The sequence below is a fragment of the Rana temporaria genome, chromosome 1 (genome assembly GCF_905171775.1).
Source record: "Rana temporaria chromosome 1, aRanTem1.1, whole genome shotgun sequence".
Taxonomy (NCBI): domain Eukaryota; kingdom Metazoa; phylum Chordata; class Amphibia; order Anura; family Ranidae; genus Rana; species Rana temporaria.
The window spans coordinates 690,286,623-690,309,499 of record NC_053489.1 but is presented as its reverse complement, the minus strand read 5'-3'; the positions used below and the strand labels follow the sequence as shown (position 1 = coordinate 690,309,499).

Below are 22,877 nucleotides of genomic sequence, written 5' to 3'. Positions count from 1 at the left end.
TGATCGGCCCAGGGTGCATGCAGTGCCGATCCTGACCTCCCTGGGGCCCTAAGCGCCTTGCATAGTGAGCCTATAGGGCGGATCGGCCCAGGGTGCATGCAGTGCCGATCCTGACCTCCCTGGGGCCCTAAGCGCCTTGCATAGTGAGCCTATAGGACGGATCGGCCCAGGGTGCATGCAGTGCCGATCCTGACCTCCCTGGGGCCCTAAGCGCCTTGCATAGTGAGCCTATAGGGCTGATCGGCCCAGGGTGCATGCAGTGCCGATCCTGACCTCCCTGGGGCCCTAAGCGCCTTGCATAGTGAGCCTATAGGGCGGATCGGCCCAGGGTGCATGCAGTGCCGATCCTGACCTCCCTGGGGCCCTAAGCGCCTTGCATAGTGAGCCTATAGGACGGATCGGCCCAGGGTGCATGCAGTGCCGATCCTGACCTCCCTGGGGCCCTAAGCGCCTTGCATAGTGAGCCTATAGGGCGGATCGGCCCAGGGTGCATGCAGTGCCGATCCTGACCTCCCTGGGGCCCTAAGCGCCTTGCGTAGTGAGCCTATAGGGCGGATCGGCCCAGGGTGCATGCAGTGCCGATCCTGACCTCCCTGGGGCCCTAAGCGCCTTGCATAGTGAGCCTATAGGGCGGATCGGCCCAGGGTGCATGCAGTGCCGATCCTGACCTCCCTGGGGCCCTAAGCGCCTTGCATAGTGAGCCTATAGGACGGATCGGCCCAGGGTGCATGCAGTGCCGATCCTGACCTCCCTGGGGCCCTAAGCGCCTTGCGTAGTGAGCCTATAGGGCGGATCGGCCCAGGGTGCATGCAGTGCCGATCCTGACCTCCCTGGGGCCCTAAGCGCCTTGCATAGTGAGCCTATAGGGCGGATCGGACCAGGGTGCATGCAGTGCCGATCCTGACCTCCCTGGGGCCCTAAGCGCCTTGCATAGTGAGCCTATAGGGCGGATCGGACCAGGGTGCATGCAGTGCCGATCCTGACCTCCCTGGGGCCCTAAGCGCCTTGCATAGTAAGCCTATAGGACGGATCGGCCCAGGGTGCATGCAGTGCCGATCCTGACCTCCCTGGGGCCCTAAGCGCCTTGCATAGTGAGCCTATAGGGCGGATCGGCCCTGGGTGCATGCAGTGCCGATCCTGACCTCCCTGGGGCCCTAAGCGCCTTGCATAGTGAGCCTATAGGACGGATCGGCCCAGGGTGCATGCAGTGCCGATCCTGACCTCCCTGGGGCCCTAAGCGCCTTGCGTAGTGAGCCTATAGGGCGGATCGGCCCAGGGTGCATGCAGTGCCGATCCTGACCTCCCTGAGGCCCTAAGCGCCTTGCATAGTGAGCCTATAGAGCGGATCGGCCCAGGGTGCATGCAGTGCCGATCCTGACCTCCCTGGGGCCCTAAGCGCCTTGCATAGTGAGCCTATAGGGCGGATCGGCCCAGGGTGCATGCAGTGCCGATCCTGACCTCCCTGGGGCCCTAAGCGCCTTGCATAGTGAGCCTATAGGGAGGATCGGCCCAGGGTGCATGCAGTGCCGATCTTGACCTCCCTGGGGCCCTAAGCGCCTTGCGTAGTGAGCCTATAGGGCGGATCGGCCCAGGGTGCATGCAGTGCCGATCCTGACCTCCCTGGGGCCCTAAGCGCCTTGCATAGTGGAGCCTATAGGGCGGATCGGCCCAGGGTGCATGCAGTGCCGATCCTGACCTCCCTGAGGCCCTAAGCGCCTTGCATAGTGAGCCTATAGGGCGGATCGGACCAGGGTGCATGCAGTGCCGATCCTGACCTCCCTGGGGCCCTAAGCGCCTTGCATAGTGAGCCTATAGGGCGGATCGGCCCTGGGTGCATGCAGTGCCGATCCTGACCTCCCTGGGGCCCTAAGCGCCTTGCATAGTGAGCCTATAGGGCGGATCGGCCCAGGGTGCATGCAGTGCCGATCCTGACCTCCCTGGGGCCCTAAGCGCCTTGCATAGTGAGCCTATAGGGCGGATCGGCCCAGGGTGCATGCAGTGCCGATCCTGACCTCTCTGGGGCCCTAAGCGCCTTGCATAGTGAGCCTATAGGACGGATCGGCCCAGGGTGCATGCAGTGCCGATCCTGACCTCCCTGGGGCCCTAAGCGCCTTGCATAGTGAGCCTATAGGGCGGATCGGCCCAGGGTGCATGCAGTGCCGATCCTGACCTCTCTGGGGCCCTAAGCGCCTTGCATAGTGAGCCTATAGGGCGGATCGGCCCAGGGTGCATGCAGTGCCGATCCTGACCTCCCTGGGGCCCTAAGCGCCTTGCATAGTGAGCCTATAGGGCGGATCGGACCAGGGTGCATGCAGTGCCGATCCTGACCTCCCTGGGGCCCTAAGCGCTTTGCATAGTGAGCCTATAGGGCGGATCGGCCCAGGGTGCATGCAGTGCCGATCCTGACCTCCCTGGGGCCCTAAGCGCCTTGCATAGTGAGCCTATAGGGCGGATCGGCCCAGGGTGCATGCAGTGCCGATCCTGACCTCCCTGGGGCCCTAAGCGCCTTGCGTAGTGAGCCTATAGGGCGGATCGGCCCAGGGTGCATGCAGTGCCGATCCTGACCTCCCTGGGGCCCTAGGCGCCTTGCATAGTGAGCCTATAGGGCGGATCGGCCCAGGGTGCATGCAGTGCCGATCCTGACCCCCCTGGGGCCCTAAGCGCCTTGCATAGTGAGCCTATAGGGCGGATCGGCCCAGGGTGCATGCAGTGCCGATCCTGACCTCCCTGGGGCCCTAAGCGCCTTGCATAGTGAGCCTATAGAACGGATCGGCCCAGGGTGCATGCAGTGCCGATCCTGACCTCCCTGGGGCCCTAAGCGCCTTGCATAGTGAGCCTATAGGGCGGATCGGCCCAGGGTGCATGCAGTGCCGATCCTGACCTCCCTGGGGCCCTAAGCGCCTTGCATAGTGAGCCTATAGGACGGATCGGCCCAGGGTGCATGCAGTGCCGATCCTGACCTCCCTGGGGCCCTAAGCGCCTTGCATAGTGAGCCTATAGGGCGGATCGGCCCAGGGTGCATGCAGTGCCGATCCTGACCTCCCTGGGGCCCTAAGCGCCTTGCATAGTGAGCCTATAGGACGGATCGGCCCAGGGTGCATGCAGTGCCGATCCTGACCCCCCTGGGGCCCTAAGCGCCTTGCATAGTGGAGCCTATAGGGCGGATCGGCCCAGGGTGCATGCAGTGCCGATCCTGACCTCCCTGGGGCCCTAAGCGCCTTGCATAGTGAGCCTATAGGGCGGATCGGCCCAGGGTGCATGCAGTGCCGATCCTGACCTCCCTGGGGCCCTAAGCGCCTTGCATAGTGAGCCTATAGGGCGGATCGGCCCAGGGTGCATGCAGTGCCGATCCTGACCTCCCTGGGGCCCTAAGCGCCTTGCATAGTGAGCCTATAGGGCGGATCGGCCCAGGGTGCATGCAGTGCCGATCCTGACCTCCCTGGGGCCCTAAGCGCCTTGCATAGTGAGCCTATAGGGCGGATCGGCCCAGGGTGCATGCAGTGCCGATCCTGACCTCCCTGGGGCCCTAAGCGCCTTGCATAGTGAGCCTATAGGACGGATCGGCCCAGGGTGCATGCAGTGCCGATCCTGACCTCCCTGGGGCCCTAAGCGCCTTGCATAGTGAGCCTATAGGGCGGATCGGCCCAGGGTGCATGCAGTGCCGATCCTGACCTCCCTGAGGCCCTAAGCGCCTTGCATAGTGAGCCTATAGGGCGGATCGGCCCAGGGTGCATGCAGTGCCGATCCTGACCTCCCTGAGGCCCTAAGCGCCTTGCATAGTGAGCCTATAGGGCGGATCGGCCCAGGGTGCATGCAGTGCCGATCCTGACCCCCCTGGGGCCCTAAGCGCCTTGCGTAGTGAGCCTATAGGGCGGATCGGCCCAGGGTGCATGCAGTGCCGATCCTGACCTCCCTGGGGCCCTAAGCGCCTTGCATAGTGAGCCTATAGGGCGGATCGGCCCAGGGTGCATGCAGTGCCGATCCTGACCTCCCTGAGGCCCTAAGCGCCTTGCATAGTGAGCCTATAGGGCAGATCGGCCCAGGGTGCATGCAGTGCCGATCCTGACCTCCCTGGGGCCCTAAGCGCCTTGCATAGTGAGCCTATAGGGCGGATCGGCCCAGGGTGCATGCAGTGCCGATCCTGACCTCCCTGGGGCCCTAAGCGCCTTGCATAGTGAGCCTATAGGGCGGATCGGCCCAGTGTGCATGCAGTGCCGATCCTGACCTCCCTGGGGCCCTAAGCGCCTTGCATAGTGAGCCTATAGGGCTGATCGGCCCAGGGTGCATGCAGTGCCGATCCTGACCCCCCTGGGGCCCTAAGCGCCTTGCATAGTGAGCCTATAGGGCGGATCGGCCCAGGGTGCATGCAGTGCCGATCCTGACCTCCCTGGGGCCCTAAGCGCCTTGCATAGTGAGCCTATAGGGCGGATCGGCCCAGGGTGCATGCAGTGCCGATCCTGACCCCCCTGGGGCCCTAAGCGCCTTGCATAGTGAGCCTATAGGGAGGATCGGCCCAGGGTGCATGCAGTGCCGATCCTGACCTCCCTGGGGCCCTAAGCGCCTTGCATAGTGAGCCTATAGGGCTGATCGGCCCAGGGTGCATGCAGTGCCGATCCTGACCTCCCTGGGGCCCTAAGCGCCTTGCATAGTGAGCCTATAGGGAGGATCGGCCCAGGGTGCATGCAGTGCCGATCCTGACCCCCCTGGGGCCCTAAGCGCCTTGCATAGTGAGCCTATAGGGAGGATCGGCCCAGGGTGCATGCAGTGCCGATCCTGACCTCCCTGAGGCCCTAAGCGCCTTGCATAGTGAGCCTATAGGGCGGATCGGCCCAGGGTGCATGCAGTGCCGATCCTGACCTCCCTGGGGCCCTAAGCGCCTTGCATAGTGAGCCTATAGGGCTGATCGGCCCAGGGTGCATGCAGTGCCGATCCTGACCTCCCTGGGGCCCTAAGCGCCTTGCATAGTGAGCCTATAGGGTCTCTGCAAACAAACTATATCATACATATACAGTACATATATATATATATATAAAATGTTTGGGGGTTCTGAGTAATTTTCTAGCAATAAAGATTGATTTTTACTTGGAAGCAGCAAGCGCCAGAACAAGGTTTATCTTCTTAAGTGGTTAAACTTCCCTCTTCTACAGACCAAAGTCCATTCCTTTGATCTAAGAAGAAATGTTACTTTGTTTATTATCTGATTTGTGATAAAACTTGGCAGGCTGCCTGGATTTTTTATTTTCCAGCTGTGAGAACTTTCTGCACTTGTTAGAAAGAATTGTGAAATGCTGTCTTGAAGATCGGGAAGGGAAAAGAATGGTAACAATAAATCGCGCAGCTCTACTGGACACTCCACCCCCTTCCTCCCCTGGTGTGATGTCACAGCCCATTAACCCTTTCCTCATCAAGGCTATGGCAGCCGAGACACCCCTGGTCCCCAAGGTAAATAACATGGAGGAATCGCCCAACACAGCAATCACTATGCACAGCCTACTTACAGCAAGCTGATGGGGTCATTCCTTAGGGGCGGGGTCATTCCTCAGGGGCGGGGTCATGCCAGCATAGCTCCCATGGCTCTGGACCAGGGAAGAAAAGATCTTCCAGGCACATTAGTATTAATGTGTGAGAGGCGGGGAGGGCTGAGAGAGGCAGAAAGGGCTGAGAGAGGCGGGGAGGGCTGAGAGAGGCGGGGAGGGCGGAGAAAAGCGGGGAGGGCTGAGAGAGGCAGGAAGGGCGGAGAAAAGCGGGGAGGGCTGAGAAAGGCGGGGAGGCCTGAGAGAGGCAGGAAGGGCTGAGAGAGGCAGGAAGGGCTGAGAGAGGCAGGAAGGGCTGAGAGAGGCAGGAAGGGCTGAGAGGGGCTGTGAGAGGCGGGAGGGCTGAGAAAGGCAATGAGGGCGGAGAAAGGCAATGAGGGCGGAGAAAAGCGGGGAGGGCGGAGAAAAGTGGGGAGGGCGGAGAAAAGCGGGGAGGGCTGAGAAAGGCGGGGAGGGCTGAGAGAGGAGGGGAGGGCTGAGAGAGGCAGGGAGGGCTGAGAGGGGCTGGGAGGGCTGAGAGGGGCTGTGAGGGCGGAGAGGGGTGGGAAGGGCTGAGAGGGGCTGTGGGAGGCGGGAGGGCTGAGAAAGGCAATGAGGGCAGAGAAAGGCGGGGAGGGCTGAGAGGGGCGGGAAGGGCTGAGAGGGGCGGGGAGGGCTGAGAGAGGCGGGGAGGGCTGAGAGGGGCGGTGAGGGCTGAGAGAGGCGGGGAGGGCTGAGAGAGGCGGGGAGGGCTGAGAGAGGCGGGGAGGGCTGAGAGAGGCGGGGAGGGCTGAGAAAGGCAATGAGGGCGGAGAAAGGCAATGAGGGCGGAGAAAGGCAATGAGGGCTGAGAAAGGCGGGGAGGGCTGAGAAAGGCGGGGAGGGCTGAGAAAGGCAGTGAGGGGCTGTGAGAGGCAGTGAGGGCTGAGAGGGGCGGGGAGGGGCTGAGAGGGGCGGGGAGGGGCTGAGAGGGGCGGGGAGGGCTGAGAGGGGCGGGGAGGGGCTGAGAGTGCTGAGAGGGGCGGTGAGGGCTGAGAAAGGCGGGGAGGGCTGAGAGAGGCGGGGAGGGCTGAGAGGGGCTGGGAGGGCTGAGAGAGGCGGGGAGGGCTGAGAAAGGCAATGAGGGCGGAGAAAGGCAATGAGGGCGGAGAAAGGCAATGAGGGCGGAGAAAGGCAATGAGGGCTGAGAAAGGCGGGGAGGGCTGAGAAAGGCAGTGAGGGCGGAGAAAGGCAATGAGGGCGGAGAAAGGCAATGACGGTGGAGAAAGGCAATGAGGGCGGAGAAAGGCAATGAGGGCGGAGAAAGGCAATGAGGGCGGAGAAAGGCGGGAGGGCTGAGAGAGGCGGGGAGGGCTGAGAAAGGCAATGAGGGCGGAGAAAGGCAATGAGGGCGGAGAAAGGCAATGAGGGCGGAGAAAGGCAATGAGGGCTGAGAAAGGCAATGAGGGCGGAGAAAGGCAATGAGGGCGGAGAAAGGCAATGAGGGCGGAGAAAGGCGGGAGGGCTGAGAAAGGCGGAGAGGGCTGAGAAAGGCGGGGAGGGCTGAGAAAGGCGGGGAGGGCTGAGAAAGGCGGGGAGGGCTGAGAGGGGCGGGAAGGGCTGAGAGCGGCTGTGGGAGGCGGGAGGGCTGAGAAAGGCAATGAGGGCCGAGAAAGGCGGGGAGGGCGGAGAAAGGCAATGAGGGCGGAGAAAGGCAATGAGGGCGGAGAAAGGCAATGAGGGCGGAGAAAGGCAATGAGGGTGGAGAAAGGCGGGGAGGGCTGAGAAAGGCGGGGAGGGCTGAGAAAGGCGGGGAGGGCTGAGAAAGGCGGGGAGGGCTGAGAGGGGCGGGAAGGGCTGAGAGAGGCTGTGGGAGGCGGGAGGGCTGAGAGAGGCGGGGAGGGCTGAGAAAGGCAATGAGGGCGGAGAAAGGCGGGGAGGGCGGAGAAAGGCAATGAGGGCGGAGAAAGGCAATGAGGGCGGAGAAAGGCAATGAGGGTGGAGAAAGGCAATGAGGGCGGAGAAAGGCAATGAGGGCGGAGAAAGGCGGGAGGGCTGAGAAAGGCGGGGAGGGCTGAGAAAGGCGGGGAGGGCTGAGAAAGGCGGGGAGGGCTGAGAGGGGCGGGAAGGGCTGAGAGAGGCTGTGGGAGGCGGGAGGGCTGAGAGAGGCTGGGAGGGCTGAGAAAGGCAATGAGGGCCGAGAAAGGCGGGGAGGGCGGAGAAAGGCAATGAGGGCGGAGAAAGGCAATGAGGGCGGAGAAAGGCAATGAGGGCGGAGAAAGGCAATGAGGGCGGAGAAAGGCGGGAGGGCTGAGAAAGGCGGAGAGGGCTGAGAAAGGCGGGGAGGGCTGAGAGGGGCGGGGAGGGCGGAGAAAGACAATGAGGGCGCAGAAAGGCAATGAGGGCGGAGAAAGGCAATGAGGGTGGAGAAAGGCAATGAGGGCGGAGAAAGGCAACGAGGGCGGAGAAAGGCGGGAGGGCTGAGAAAGGCGGGGAGGGCTGAGAGAGGCAGGGAGGGCTGAGAGTGCTGAGAGGGGCGGTGAGGGGCTGAGAGGGGCGGTGAGGGGCAGTGAGGGCTGAGAGGGGCGGGGAGGGCGGAGAAAGGCAATGAGGGCGGAGAAAGGCAATGAGGGTGGAGAAAGGCAATGAGGGCGGAGAAAGGCAATGAGGGCGGAGAAAGGCAATGAGGGCGGAGAAAGGCAATGAGGGCCGAGAAAGGCGGGGAGGGCGGAGAAAGGCAATGAGGGCGGAGAAAGGCAATGAGGGTGGAGAAAGGCCGGAAAATGCGAGGAGGGCTGAAAAAGGTGGGGAGGGCTGAGAGAAGCTGAGAGGGGCTGAGAGGGCTGAGAGGGGCGGGGAGGGGCGATGAGGGCTGAGAGGGGCGGGGAGGGCTGAGAGGGGCGGGGAGGGGCGATGAGGGCTGAGAGGGGCGGGGAGGGCTGAGAGGGGCGGGGAGGGCTGAGAGGGGCGGGGAGGGCTGAGAGGGGCGGGGAGGGGCGATGAGGGCCGAGAGGGGCGGGGAGGGCTGAGAGGGGCGGGGAGGGCTGAGGTGGTGAAAAGGCTGGGATAGGCCAATTTCACCCCTGGGGAGCTCTATTCCCGTGAAGTAATAGTTTCCGCTCTTCACAAAAAAAATATATTGCTTCTCACCTACATACAAGAGGCACCCTCCGTTCACCTACCTGTACATGGAGGAATGTAGAAGGCCGTACACTTCCCGCTCCTTCTCTGGACAACCAAACAGCATGTAGTAGAAGACATGGAAGTTGCGCTCCCCGGAGTCCTGGTGAGTCACCCGCGATTTCTCCAGGAGATACTCGTTAATCTTCGCTCCCTTCACTGCAACCGAGAAACCAATCAACCACAATGCAGAGTGACCAATGAGAACACAAGAAGTAGCCAGCCAAGAGGACCTGTACCTCTACATTGTGTTCTTCACAGTAAAGAGGACCTGTCCCTCACCTCAAAGGGCACCTGTACCTCTACAATGAGCTCCTCACACCAAAAGAACTACCACCTCGTTCCTCCTCCCACCTCTACCAACACGTTCCTCCTCCCACCTCTACCGACACCTCGTTCCTCCTCCCACCTCTACAGACACCTCGTTCCTCCTCCCACCTCTACAGACACGTTCCTCCTCCCACCTCTACAGACACGTTCCTCCTCCCACCTCTACAGACACGTTCCTCCTCCCACCTCTACCGACATGTTCCTCCTCCCACCTCTACCGACACCTCGTTCCTCCTCCCACCTCTACAGACACGTTCCTCCTCCCACCTCTACAGACACCTCGTTCCTCCTCCCACCTCTACCGACACCTCGTTCCTCCTCCCACCTCTACCGACACCTCGTTCCTCCTCCCACCTCTACCGACACCTCGTTCCTCCTCCCACCTCTACCGACACCTCGTTCCTCCTCCCACCTCTACCGACACCTCGTTCCTCCTCCCACCTCTACCGACACCTCGTTCCTCCTCCCACCTCTACCGACACCTCGTTCCTCCTCCCACCTCTACCGACACCTCGTTCCTCCTCCCACCTCTACCCACACGTTCCTCCTCCCACCTCTACCCACACGTTCCTCCTCCCACCTCTACCGACACCTCGTTCCTCCTCCCACCTCTACCGACACGTCGTTCCTCCTCCCACCTCTACCGACACCTCGTTTCTCCTCCCACCTCTACAGACACGTTCCTCCTCCCACCTCTACAGCCACGTTCCTCCTCCCACCTCTACAGCCACGTTCCTCCTCCCACCTCTACAGCCACGTTCCTCCTCCCACCTCTACAGCCACGTTCCTCCTCCCACCTCTACAGCCACGTTCCTCCTCCCACCTCTACAGGCACGTTCCTCCTCCCACCTCTACAGGCACGTTCCTCCTCCCACCTCTACAGACACGTTCCTCCTCCCACCTCTACAGACACGTTCCTCCTCCCACCTCTACAGACACGTTCCTCCTCCCACCTCTACAGACACGTTCCTCCTCCCACCTCTACCGACACCTCGTTCCTCCTCCCACCTCTACCAACACGTTCCTCCTCCCACCTCTACCAACACCTCGTTCCTCCTCCCACCTCTACAGGCACGTTCCTCCTCCCACCTCTACCCACACGTTCCTCCTCCCACCTCTACCGACACCTCGTTCCTCCTCCCACCTCTACCAACACGTTCCTCCTCCCACCTCTACCAACACCTCGTTCCTCCTCCCACCTCTACAGGCACGTTCCTCCTCCCACCTCTACCCACACGTTCCTCCTCCCACCTCTACCGACACCTCGTTCCTCCTCCCACCTCTACCAACACGTTCCTCCTCCCACCTCTACCGACACCTCGTTCCTCCTCCCACCTCTACCAACACGTTCCTCCTCCCACCTCTACCCACACGTTCCTCCTCCCACCTCTACCGACACCTCGTTCCTCCTCCCACCTCTACCAACACGTTCCTCCTCCCACCTCTACCAACACCTCGTTCCTCCTCCCACCTCTACCAACACGTTCCTCCTCCCACCTCTACAGGCACGTTCCTCCTCCCACCTCTACCCACACGTTCCTCCTCCCACCTCTACCGACACCTTGTTCCTCCTCCCACCTCTACCAACACGTTCCTCCTCCCACCACTACCGACACGTTCCTCCTCCCACCTCTACCAACACGTTCCTCCTCCCACCTCTACAGACACGTCCCTCCTCCCACCTCTACCGACACCTCGTTCCTCCTCCCACCTCTACAGACACGTTCCTCCTCCCACCTCTACCAACACGTCGTTCCTCCTCCCACCTCTACAGACACGTTCCTCCTCCCACCTCTACCAACACGTCGTTCCTCCTCCCACCTCTACCGACACCTCGTTCCTCCTCCCACCTCTACCGACACCTCGTTCCTCCTCCCACCTCTACCGACACCTTGTTCCTCCTCCCACCTCTACAGACACGTCGTTCCTCCTCCCGCCTCTACAGACACGTCGTTCCTCCTCCCACCTCTACAGACACCTCGTTCCTCCTCCCACCTCTACAGACACCTCGTTCCTCCTCCCACCTCTACAGACACGTTCCTCCTCCCACCTCTACCCACGCGTTCCTCCTCCCACCTCTACCACCTCGTTGCTCCTCCCACCTCTACCCACGCGTTCCTCCTCCCACCTCTACCCACGCGTTCCTCCTCCCACCTCTACCCACGCGTTCCTCCTCCCACCTCTACCACCTCGTTGCTCCTCCCACCTCTACCACCTCGTTGCTCCTCCCACCTCTACCACCTCGTTGCTCCTCCCACCTCTACCCACGCGTTGCTCCTCCCACCTCTACAGGCACGTTCCTCCTCCCACCTCTACAGGCACGTTCCTCCTCCCACCTCTACAGGCACGTTCCTCCTCCCACCTCTACAGGCACGTTCCTCCTCCCACCTCTACAGGCACGTTCCTCCTCCCACCTCTACAGGCACGTTCCTCCTCCCACCTCTACAGACACGTTCCTCCTCCCACCTCTACAGACACGTTCCTCCTCCCACCTCTACCGACACGTTCCTCCTCCCACCTCTACAGACACGTTCCTCCTCCCACCTCTACAGACACGTTCCTCCTCCCACCTCTACAGACACGTTCCTCCTCCCACCTCTACCAACACGTTCCTCCTCCCACCTCTACCAACACGTTCCTCCTCCCACCTCTACCAACACGTTCCTCCTCCCACCTCTACAGACACGTCCCTCCTCCCACCTCTACAGACACGTTCCTCCTCCCACCTCTACAGACACGTTCCTCCTCCCACCTCTACCAACACGTTCCTCCTCCCACCTCTACCAACACGTTCCTCCTCCCACCTCTACCAACACGTTCCTCCTCCCACCTCTACAGACACGTCCCTCCTCCCACCTCTACAGACACGTTCCTCCTCCCACCTCTACAGACACGTACCTCCTCCCACCTCTACAGACACGTACCTCCTCCCACCTCTACAGACACGTTCCTCCTCCCACCTCTACAGGCACGTTCCTCCTCCCACCTCTACCCACACGTTCCTCCTCCCACCTCTACCCACGCGTTCCTCCTCCCACCTCTACCCACGCGTTCCTCCTCCCACCTCTACCCACGCGTTCCTCCTTCTTACCGTTTTCCTGGCTGAACCGTAACTGGATGTATTTTCCAAACCGGCTGCTGTTCTGGTTCATCACAGTCTGTGCGTTTCCAAACGCCTCCAACAGCGGATTCACCTGCAGAACACCAACAAATGTAAAATTCGGCAAAATGATGGAAGATCTGCGGGGGCGTCGCACACAATCCCAATCGCCCACTAAATCCAAGTGAGATATTCCTTCTAGATTATGTACGATGGGTACCAAGTCTAGAGGATGTACCTGGGATCTATAGAAGCCGTAATTTTCCCCGAATATCGGCATCCCAATGGATTGTCTTCATTCTATCCAGACTAGAAGAACCAGAACTTCCATCTCACCACTGATAACGGCGCTCTAGATCAGCAGTGATAACACTCATCCCCTCCCCCGGCCTTCTCCATTAAAGTACGAACCTTCTTATAAAACCAGGGCTACCCCTCCCCCCAGCTTCAGCCACTTTAGCTCCATTTGCCATGTGGCACCACAATCACCCCAATGAGCCTTGAATATTCTACAAGTGTTTCCAGTCTCAGACCAGTCTATATCTTTCCGAAACTGCTTGTGTCATACAAAACTAACGCCTACCCCCTAGGGCTCTAAAGAGGCCCACCCACTATATGACTAAACCAGTTCATCCATCATATGACTACACCAGTCCTTTTACCCCACTGAATACAGTCCCCAATTCAAATACTGGCCCAACATGACCAATCCAAAGCCATCCACAGTCCCCCCACCACCACCACCAAAGCCAGTCCATAGTTCAGACACTGGCCCACCATGACCAATCCAAGGCCACCCACAGTCCCCCCACCACCACCACCACCAAAGCCAGTCCCTAATTTAAATACTGGCCCACCATGACCAATCCAAGGCCACCCACAGTCCCCCCACCACCACACCAAAGCCAGTCCATAATCCCCCTCACTTCTCTACACCCAATGGATCATACATGGAGTCCCCCTTCCTTCTCTACACTCCATGGATCGTACACGGCGTCCCCCTTCGTTCTCTACACTCCATGGATCGTACATGGAGTCCCCCTTCCTCCTCTACACTCCATGGATTGTACACGGCGTCCCCCTTCCTTCTCTACACATCCATGGAGTCCCCCTTCCTTCTCTACACTCCATGGATCGTACACGGCATCCCCCTTCGTTCTCTACACTCCATGGATCGTACATGGAGTCCCCCTTCCTCCTCTACTCTCCATGGATCGTACACGGCGTCCCCCTTCCTTCTCTACACTCCATGGATCGTACATGGAGTCCCCCTTCCTCCTCTACACTCCATGGATCGTACATGGAGTCCCCCTTCCTCCTCTACTCTCCATGGATTGTACATGGAGTCCCCCTTCCTCCTCTACACTCCATGGATCGTACACGGCGTCCCCCTTCCTTCTCTACACTCCATGGATCGTACATGGAGTCCCCCTTCCTCCTCTACACTCCATGGATCGTACATGGAGTCCCCCTTCCTCCTCTACACTCCATGGATCGTACATGGAGTCCCCCTTCCTCCTCTACACTCCATGGATCGTACATGGAGTCCCCCTTCCTCCTCTACTCTCCATGGATTGTACATGGAGTCCCCCTTCCTCCTCTACACTCCATGGATCGTACACGGCGTCCCCCTTCCTTCTCTACACTCCATGGATCGTACATGGAGTCCCCCTTCCTCCTCTACTCTCCATGGATTGTACATGGAGTCCCCCTTCCTTCTCTACACTCCATGGATTGTACATGGAGTCCCCCTTCCTCCTCTACACTCCATGGATCGTACATGGAGTCCCCCTTCCTTCTCTACACACCATGGATCGTACATGGAGTCCCCCTTCCTTCTCTACACACCATGGATCGTACATGGAGCCCCCCTTCCTCCTCTACTCTCCATGGATTGTACACGGCGTCCCCCTTCCTTCTCTACACATCCATGGAGTCCCCCTTCCTTCTCTACACTCCATGGATCGTACACGGCATCCCCCTTCGTTCTCTACACTCCATGGATCGTACATGGAGTCCCCCTTCCTCCTCTACTCTCCATGGATTGTACATGGAGTCCCCCTTCCTCCTCTACACTCCATGGATCGTACACGGCGTCCCCCTTCCTTCTCTACACTCCATGGATCGTACATGGAGTCCCCCTTCCTCCTCTACACTCCATGGATCGTACATGGAGTCCCCCTTCCTCCTCTACACTCCATGGATCGTACATGGAGTCCCCCTTCCTCCTCTACACTCCATGGATCGTACATGGAGTCCCCCTTCCTCCTCTACTCTCCATGGATTGTACATGGAGTCCCCCTTCCTTCTCTACTCTCCATGGATCGTACACAGGGTCCCCCTTCCTCCTCTACACTCCATGGATTGTACATGGAGTCCCCCTTCCTCCTCTACACTCCATGGATCGTACATGGAGTCCCCCTTCCTTCTCTACACACCATGGATCGTACATGGAGTCCCCCTTCCTTCTCTACACACCATGGATCGTACATGGAGTCCCCCTTCCTTCTCTACACTCCATGGATCGTACATGGAGTCCACCTTCCTCCTCTACACTCCATGGATCGTACATGGAGTCCCCCTTCCTTCTCTACACTCCATGGATCGTACATGGAGTCCCCCTTCCTTCTCTACACTCCATGGATCGTACATGGAGTCCCCCTTCCTTCTCTACACACCATGGATCGTACATGGAGTCCCCCTTCCTTCTCTACACTCCATGGATCGTACATGGAGTCCCCCTTCCTTCTCTACACTCCATGGATCGTACATGGAGTCCCCCTTCCTTCTCTACACTCCATGGATCGTACATGGAGTCCCCCTTCCTCCTCTACACTCCATGGATCCTACATGGAGTCCCCCTTCCTTCTCTACACTCCATGGATCGTACATGGAGTCCCCCTTCCTCCTCTACACTCCATGGATCGTACATGGAGTCCCCCTTCCTCTACACTCCATGGATCGTACATGGAGTCCCCCTTCCTTCTCTACACTCCATGGATCGTACATGGAGTCCCCCTTCCTCCTCTACACTCCATGGATCGTACATGGAGTCCCCCTTCCTCCTCTACACTCCATGGATCGTACATGGAGTCCCCCTTCCTTCTCTACACTCCATGGATCATGTATGGCACCCCCTTCCTCCCACCATACCCCCGGGGGAAATGTACCTGCAGAATCTGTTGGCATAGTTGGCTGTTTCCGCGGCTCCGTCTCACCAGGTGGCGGAGGAGGAGTTTGGTGCTCTCAGTCTTTCCCGCTCCGCTGTCACCACTGAAAAATAGAATTTTTATAACAGCTTACCAGAAAAGCCCGGAGTAAAAAGCAGAAGAGAATAAACGTAGGGCTGGAATGACTGGGGTGGAATCTGGGCAACGGAGGGTTAAGGTAGCAGGAGAGCTCACAGGGGAGTGGCTGGAGGAGCGGTCCGGTGAGGGGGCGGAGCCTTATATATAGGGGGTGGGAGCGGCGCCAAAACCACACGCAGGCAGAGTGAGAACAGGGAGGCAGGATTTCCCACCCACCCTCCCTTGTTTGTTTCTTTTTGTTGTGTGGTGCGTCTGTTTTCTTTGCTTGCAGGTATAAGGACGGGTTGTCACGACAGCGGAAGCGGTGTCCTTGGTCCTTGACGGTGACAGTGAACTGATGGAATGGAAATGGTTGGGGGGCTCATCGATGGGATGGCCCCCTATGGTGGTTATTGCAGTGGAACGGTGTCTGCTGCAATATGGTTACGGTGCACTGCGGGTTAAAAAGGGGTCTCAGAGCTGGGTCGGCTGGAGGCCTGGGTTATGGTAATTGGTACCGCAGTGTAAAAAGGTTAATGGGGGTTGTTACTGTCAAGGATCAGTTGGGACTGGGTTAAATATTAAAAGTGTTTGGAAAATGTTAATAGTTAAAGTTGGAATGGTTGGACATTCCTATTATTAATAATTTGGTTAAAGATTGATTTGGTTACAAAATAAAAATGGCTGTTGTGGCCAATTTTCTCCAATTTAATGTGTCGGTCTCATTACTCGGGTGAAACTGGTAACGGGAAAGTGGGGGGTGGAAAAGGGAAGTATTTAATGGAAGGAGGGGGTGCATAGAGAGTGGCACATTGGAAACTACACTAGTCATGTAAAATCCTTTTCTTGGAGTACATCACGGGACACAGAGTCTTAATCATTACTATGTGGGTTATATGTTCCACCTTCAGGTGCTGGACACTGGTGTAATCAATTAGAACAGGAAGTTCCCTCCCTATATAACCCCTCCCATACTGGGAGCACCTCAGTTTTTGTCCCAAGCAATAAGTGTCCCAATATCCCCAAACAAGAGGGGCGGAGCTCTGTGTCCCGTGATGTACTCCAAGAAAAGGATTTTACAGGTAAGCTGTTATAAAAATCCTATTTTCTTTATCGTACATCACGGGACACAGAGTCTTAGTCATTACTATGTGGGATGTCCTGAAGCAATGCTTACTGAGGGGAGGGAGACACCAACAATGCAGACCGCCATCAGACACGAGGACCTCTAATGCTGCCTGCCGCATATTGTGCCAACAAAACAGGCTGCATCCTCCTGCCGTCTTATATTTACTTGATAGGATTTAGTGAACGTAAGCACAAATGACCAAGTTGCGGTCTGGCAATTCTTTTTTTTTTATATCAGAAAAGTTTTTATTGCTCATAGAACAAACAAGAAAACAGCAGTATGACATCTCATACAAGGTATAAACAATACACTACACATACAACTCTTCGTCAGATACCAGGCATGTATGCATCCTACCCTATATTGCGTCCTCCCTTCCCACTCTTCCATATCTAGCGAATTTAGTTACCTCCTAACAATCTCATCTGGACGAGCTCCACAGGGCTCAGGCCGGGTGTGGCTAGCCATGGATCCCATATTCTGTCAAACTTGCCCACCCTACCCCTGTGCTGATAAATGTACCTTTCCATCACAAGCATCTTGCCCATATGTGTCACCCATAGTTTAAACGTGGGGGGTGCCTCCAGTTTCCACTTCAGGAGAATGACCTTCCTGGCCTGGAATAAAGCTCTATTGAGTGCTACTCTAGTTATCTCCTCCGACACCGCCCCCTCCAGTACTCCGAGCAGGCAATAGACTGGCTCTAAGGGAACGGTAGTCTGGAAGACAGAGTTGAGCGTGTCCATGACCTCCCTCCAGAACCTGTGGAGTTTGGGGCAACGCCAGAGCAGGTGAATCAAATCACCCGTCCCTACCCTGCACCTGTTGCACATGGGGTCAGGGACCCTGCCCATTTTAAAGAGTTTCACGGGGGTGTAGTGGACCCGTAGTAGGATATATAGTTGCGATATTCTCTGTGCGACGTTAAGGGAACAACTATTGACCACCTGCAGTGCTTCCTCCCACATGTCACCTGTCAATGGCCCAACGTCCTCCTCCCACTGATCTGCCACCTTCATAGGATGTCCCTCTAGAAAAGAGTCAAGCAGCATATTATAGCACAGTGAAATAATGCCCTTGGTCTCCGAAGCGTCCCGTAGGACGCGGAAGACCGGAGTGGGGGACTGAGCCCACTCCACCGCGCCCCCCTGGGCCCTGATTGCATGTTGCAGCTGGACATAGTAAAAAAGCATGTTCTGTGGGAGCGCAAATCTGGACCTTAAAGTATCAAATGGGAGCAAAGTGCCCCTATGAAAAATCTGCTTGAGTAGGCTAATACCCCGATGGCTCCACCGGGGGCCCTGATCTAATTTGGCTAATTCCGTGTAATTGTCGTTATCCCATATCGGGCTGTATTCAGTAAACCCTGTGACCCCCTGGAGCTGCCTCGCCTTATTCCACACCTTCTGGGTAAGTGCATATGTGGGCATTTTCCTATTGGGCTTCTGGAAGTGCTGAGCCTCGAGTCCCTCCGGAATCGACCGGGCCCCAGTGCCAAACAGTAAAAGCCTGGCCGAGGAGCCGGCCGGGGCCGGAGACATGGCACCAATTAGGTGCTGTAGCTGCGCAGCTAGGTAATAGATCCATGGGTTGGGGAGTGCCAGGCCCCCCCCCTCCTTGGGCCGCTGCAATTGCTCCAGCTTTATCCTGGGCGTTTTGGTGTGCCATAGCAGTTGTCTAAAGAGTGAGTTTACCACTCTAAAAGTTTTGAGGGTGATGACTATCGGGGAATTGTGGAGCAGGTACAGCAACTGTGGCATCAGGATCATCTTAATGAGATTGGTCTTACCCGCGAGGGACATTTGCAGCCTATTCCATATATGGATCTTGTCTCTGAACCTGGTCAGTAGGGGAAAGATATTCAAACGACTATAATCAGTCACTATGGGGGAAACATGCACCCCTAGGTATTTAAAAGAGGACACTACCGGGACAGGGGTTGAGGGGCCACCCTCGGACTGAGGAGGTCCGTCCAAGTACATCAACGCGGATTTAGTCCAATTTATGGTGAGGCCAGAAAAATGTCCGAACCTCACCACAAGGGACATCACCTGGCTCAGGGATTCATCTGTATCTTCCAGAAACAGGAGCATGTCGTCGGCGTACAACATGAGTTTCTCATGCATGTCTCCATATCGGAAGCCCCTAACCGCTGGGCAGGCCCGCACCAGGGCCGCCAGGGGCTCAATCGCCAAGGCGAAGAGCAGGGGGGACAGGGGACAGCCCTGCCTGGTCCCCCTGCCCAAAGCGAAGGCAGGAGACATCCGGTCCGACAGCCGCACGGCCGCCTGAGGCGCGTCATACAACAGTCTCACCCACCTCAAAAAATTAGGGCCGAAGCCAAACTTGGCCAATATCACCCACAGATACCGCCAGCCGACACTGTCGAAAGCCTTATTGGCATCAAGTGACAACAGTGCCCGTTGGCCGACGGTGTCCGATGGGGTCTGCATGTTTAGGTACAGGCGGCGAAGGTTGGTCGCGGTGGAACTACGCGGCATAAATCCCGCCTGGTCAGGGTGGATTATGGATAGAATAATCGTGTTAACCCTCATGGCTAGTACTTTGGCTAAAATTTTAACGTCGCTCTGCAGCAGGGAGATGGGCCTGTATGAGCCTGGGTCCAGGGGGTCCTTGCCTGGTTTCAACAAAAGAATAATGTTTGCCCTTGTCATGGAGGGGGGTAGCTTCCTCTGTTCAAAAGCAGCATTAAAGACCTCTAGGAGTTTGGGGAGAATCTCCCCCCCATATTGGGTGTATACCTCCATAGGGATCCCATCGTCTCCCGGAGCCTTACAGGTAGGGAAGGAGGCAGCCGCCTTCGTTAATTCGTCAAGGGTAAGGGGAGCGTCCATTGCAGCTCGGGCCTGTCGGGACAACATCGGAAGATCCACGTCTTCTACGTATGTTTGTAGTTCACTGTCAGGGTAGTCGTCACAGGGTTTATACAGATCCATGTAGAAGGTCGCCAGCACGGCAACTATCCGCTCTGGATCGTTCACTAGCCTCCCCTGAGAGTTGCGAATTGCTCCTATGGCCGGGGACGCCTGTTGGGACCTGGCAATCCTGGCCAAAAGTCTGCCCGTCTTTTCCCCCTCCTCGTAAAAAGCCTGCTTGGTAAAAAAACGTTTCTTTTCCGCGGTGGACGCTCTCAACCGGTCCAGGGAGTCCTGGCCCGATATCCAAGCGTCCCTCGCGGAGTCCGAGGGATCTGTTACGTATTGTAATTCCAATCTCTGCACCTGGTCCCCGACCTGTTCTAGAAGTGCTGCGGAGTTGCGCTTAACGGCAGTGATTTCAGCAATGAACGTGCCCCTAAGGCAAGCCTTGAATGCATCCCACCCCTCGACTGCATTGCCCCCTTGGCCATTTTCCGTAAAGTATTTCCCTATCTGCAGCCCTATTCGCTCATGAGAGGTGAACAGTTTTAACCAGAATGCGTTCATTTTCCAGGGGGCCCTGGGAAGGGAGGAGGCCGGGCGGGTAATAAGGTGTACTGCCATGGGTGAGTGGTCCGATACCCCTCTGGGGAGATATTCCGACTTGGAGACCATTTGCAGAACCTGGGTGGACCCCACGCACAGATCAATGCGTGAAAGCGACCCATGGGTCTTAGAAAAACAGGAGAATTGTTTGGTCGTCGGGTGTCTGACTCTCCAAACATCAATCCAACCCACCTCCGCCAGCAGGCGGCTCAAAATAGTGCCTCTGCCCCCCAGCGGAGGTATGGCCGGCGGATGCCTATCCAGCCTGGGGTCCAAGCACCCGTTAAAGTCCCCCATAATCATGACAGGTATATCAGGCTTATCCGCTAAATGTGACAGGAGACATTGTATAACCTCTCTAGAAAAGGGGGGGGGAATATATACAAAAGCAAGTATCATTGTCACAGTAAAGAGTTTGCAATGCAAAAAGACATATCTCCCTTGGGAGTCTATTACCGATTCTATTTCCTGGTAGGCCAAGGATTTGTGAACCAACACACTCACCCCCCGAGAGTAAGAGGTGTGAGTGGAGTGGTATGCCTTGCCCACCCAGGAAAGTCCCAGGCATCCTATAGTGTCTTTCGTAAGATGAGTCTCCTGGAGACCCACTACTGCAGGATGGAACTTCTTCAGGCATGAGCCAATCATAGTGCGCTTCAGGGGGTCATGGACACCACGGACATTCCATGATACTATAGGTGTGGTAGCCATGACCGTTGGGGATTAATGGCATCGCCGTACGGCGATAGCGTCTCAAGTCCACCTCGAGCACAGGAGTCCAGAACAAAAAATGCGTGCCTGTAGGCATCAGTCCATGTACGAAATGGGTGGAGGTATAAAAAATATAATGTGGGGAGAGGGGAGGTAGCGTAGCGTATAGTGAAATGAGCAAAAAACAACACAAAAACTGAGATGAAAAAACACAGTCTCCGGAACTCTGTGCCAACCGGGCACCTATCAGTCCTCCCCAGACTACGGGGTCGTTCTCTAGCGTGTGCGACATAAAGGGGGGGCCTCCCCCTCTGCCGCTCAGATTCCAACATTGGAAAGGTAATTTTTCAAAAGCTCTGAGCTCGCGCTGACAAAAACAAGAAAAAAAAAGAAAGAGAAAATAGCAATGTCCCGCAATTAGAGATATAAAAAATAGGCATTTCCCACAACAGGTGTCATACCTAGTCCATCTTGTGCGGTCAGGTGTTTCAGTCCCCCTCGTCTACGTCTCTTCTCCTGCGCAAATCTTGTTCGTTGCGGTCCAACCACTCCGCAGCATCCGCGGCGGATTCGAAGAAGGTGGCTTGGCCTCTTACTGTGACTCTTAGTTTGGCCGGGTACAGCATGGCGTATGTCACTTGAATCTTTTGTAGGCGCTTCTTCACATCAGCAAATTTGGCTCTCCTGCGCTGCACTTCTGCGGAAAAGTCCGGGTAGAATGAGACCCTTGCTCCATTATAGTGTACAGTCCCCTTCTCCCGCGCCAGCCTGAGCACTATTTCTCTGTCTCTATAATTGAGGAGCCTGGCGAGCATGGGCCTCGGCGGATTACCTGGCGGGAGGGGTCTTGGTGGCGTGCGGTGGGCCCTCTCCACCGCAAATAGTGTGGTAAATGCTTCCGCACCAAATATCTCCTGGAGCCATGACTCCACGAAGGCTGTGGGGTCCCGGCCCTCCACCTTCTCAGGGAGCCCCACGATGCGAACATTGTTCCTTCGTAGGCGGTTCTCGATATCGTCTGTCTTTGCGTTGGCTTGACCAGCTTGCTGCAGCGCAGTTCTGGTGTCTCTAACGAGGTGGGGCATCTGGTCCTCCACCTCACTAACGCGCCCCTCCACTGCCGTGGTGCGTTCTCTTATCTTCTGGATGTCATGTCGGATAAATGACACAGTTTCTGTCAGGGCCCCAAACTGCAGCTTTAGGCCATCCACGGACGCAGTCACAGATGTGGTGCAGCTTTGCACTGCCTGCAGGATCTCACTCAGCGTGGGTTGTGGAGCATCCTCTGGCCTCTCAAACAGGTCAGCTATCTGTCCTTGGGACACCTCCAGGGGCAGCGTGTCATCTAGGGTGGAGGCGCCATCTTGCCCCCCAGCCTCATGTAATGGTGCCGACAGCTGAGGGGGAAGGGAGCAGCTCGGGCCCTGGAGCTTTTGGGTATAGTACAGCATATCTTTGGGCTGCTCCCTCCCCTGCTGTTTTGAGGTCTTGGCCGGCTTACCCGTCTCCTTGTTTGTCTCCCAGCCGCGCGTGGCCCTCTGAGGGAGGACGGAGCCGGCGCCATCTTGGAGGGCCAGGGCCGCCACCACCGCCGCTTCTTTTTCGCCTCTACGGGCCATCCCGGGGATCGGGAAGGTCTCTGTGTGGTCACCGCCGTGTGGAGGAAGGTAGGGTGGGTCTGTCGGCGCTTTGTGCGGTACAGGATCGCCGCGGGAAGGATCGTTGCAGGATCAATAGCGGGAGCTCCGTGCCAAGCGTCCGCTCACATGCCTGTCCAGGCCACGCCCCCGCGGTCTGGCAATTCTGAGTCATAAAGGCTTGGTAATGCACCCCGCATGAAGAGCTTACTATCCTGGTAGGGTGCACCCCAAAAAGAAACAGGGGGAAGCCCTCTCTATAAACCACAAGCCTGAATAATAACCTGATGAATCAACATTTGACAATAGTTGATTTAGACACTGCCTGCCCCTAGCTGGGACCTCCTGGTAGCGCAACAACATCAGTCTTCCGTATCCGAGCAGCCGCTTCAGATAGGTCTTGACCTCTCTTACTATAACGAGAGAGCGCATAGCCATTTTATGATCTGAACACTGCCCGCCCACATCTAGGGTCTTCTGGCAGCAAAACAAAACGTTAGGTTTCTATATCTCAAGCCTTCAGATA

General features: G+C 57.4%; 1 protein-coding gene across 1 annotated transcript in view; it reads right to left on the bottom strand.

Moving 5' to 3' along the window:
• The window catches only part of LOC120924755 (myosin-IIIb-like), a 126,322-nt gene that overhangs the window by 67,998 nt on the left and 35,447 nt on the right, over window positions 1-22,877 (bottom strand). The window contains exons 4-6 of the mRNA XM_040335781.1: window positions 15,273-15,375; window positions 12,094-12,196; window positions 8,675-8,831 (exon numbers count right to left, since the gene is read on the bottom strand). Of these exons, the coding sequence (XP_040191715.1) occupies window positions 8,675-8,831; window positions 12,094-12,196; window positions 15,273-15,375 (363 nt within the window). The remainder of the gene's footprint in view (window positions 1-8,674; window positions 8,832-12,093; window positions 12,197-15,272; window positions 15,376-22,877) is intronic.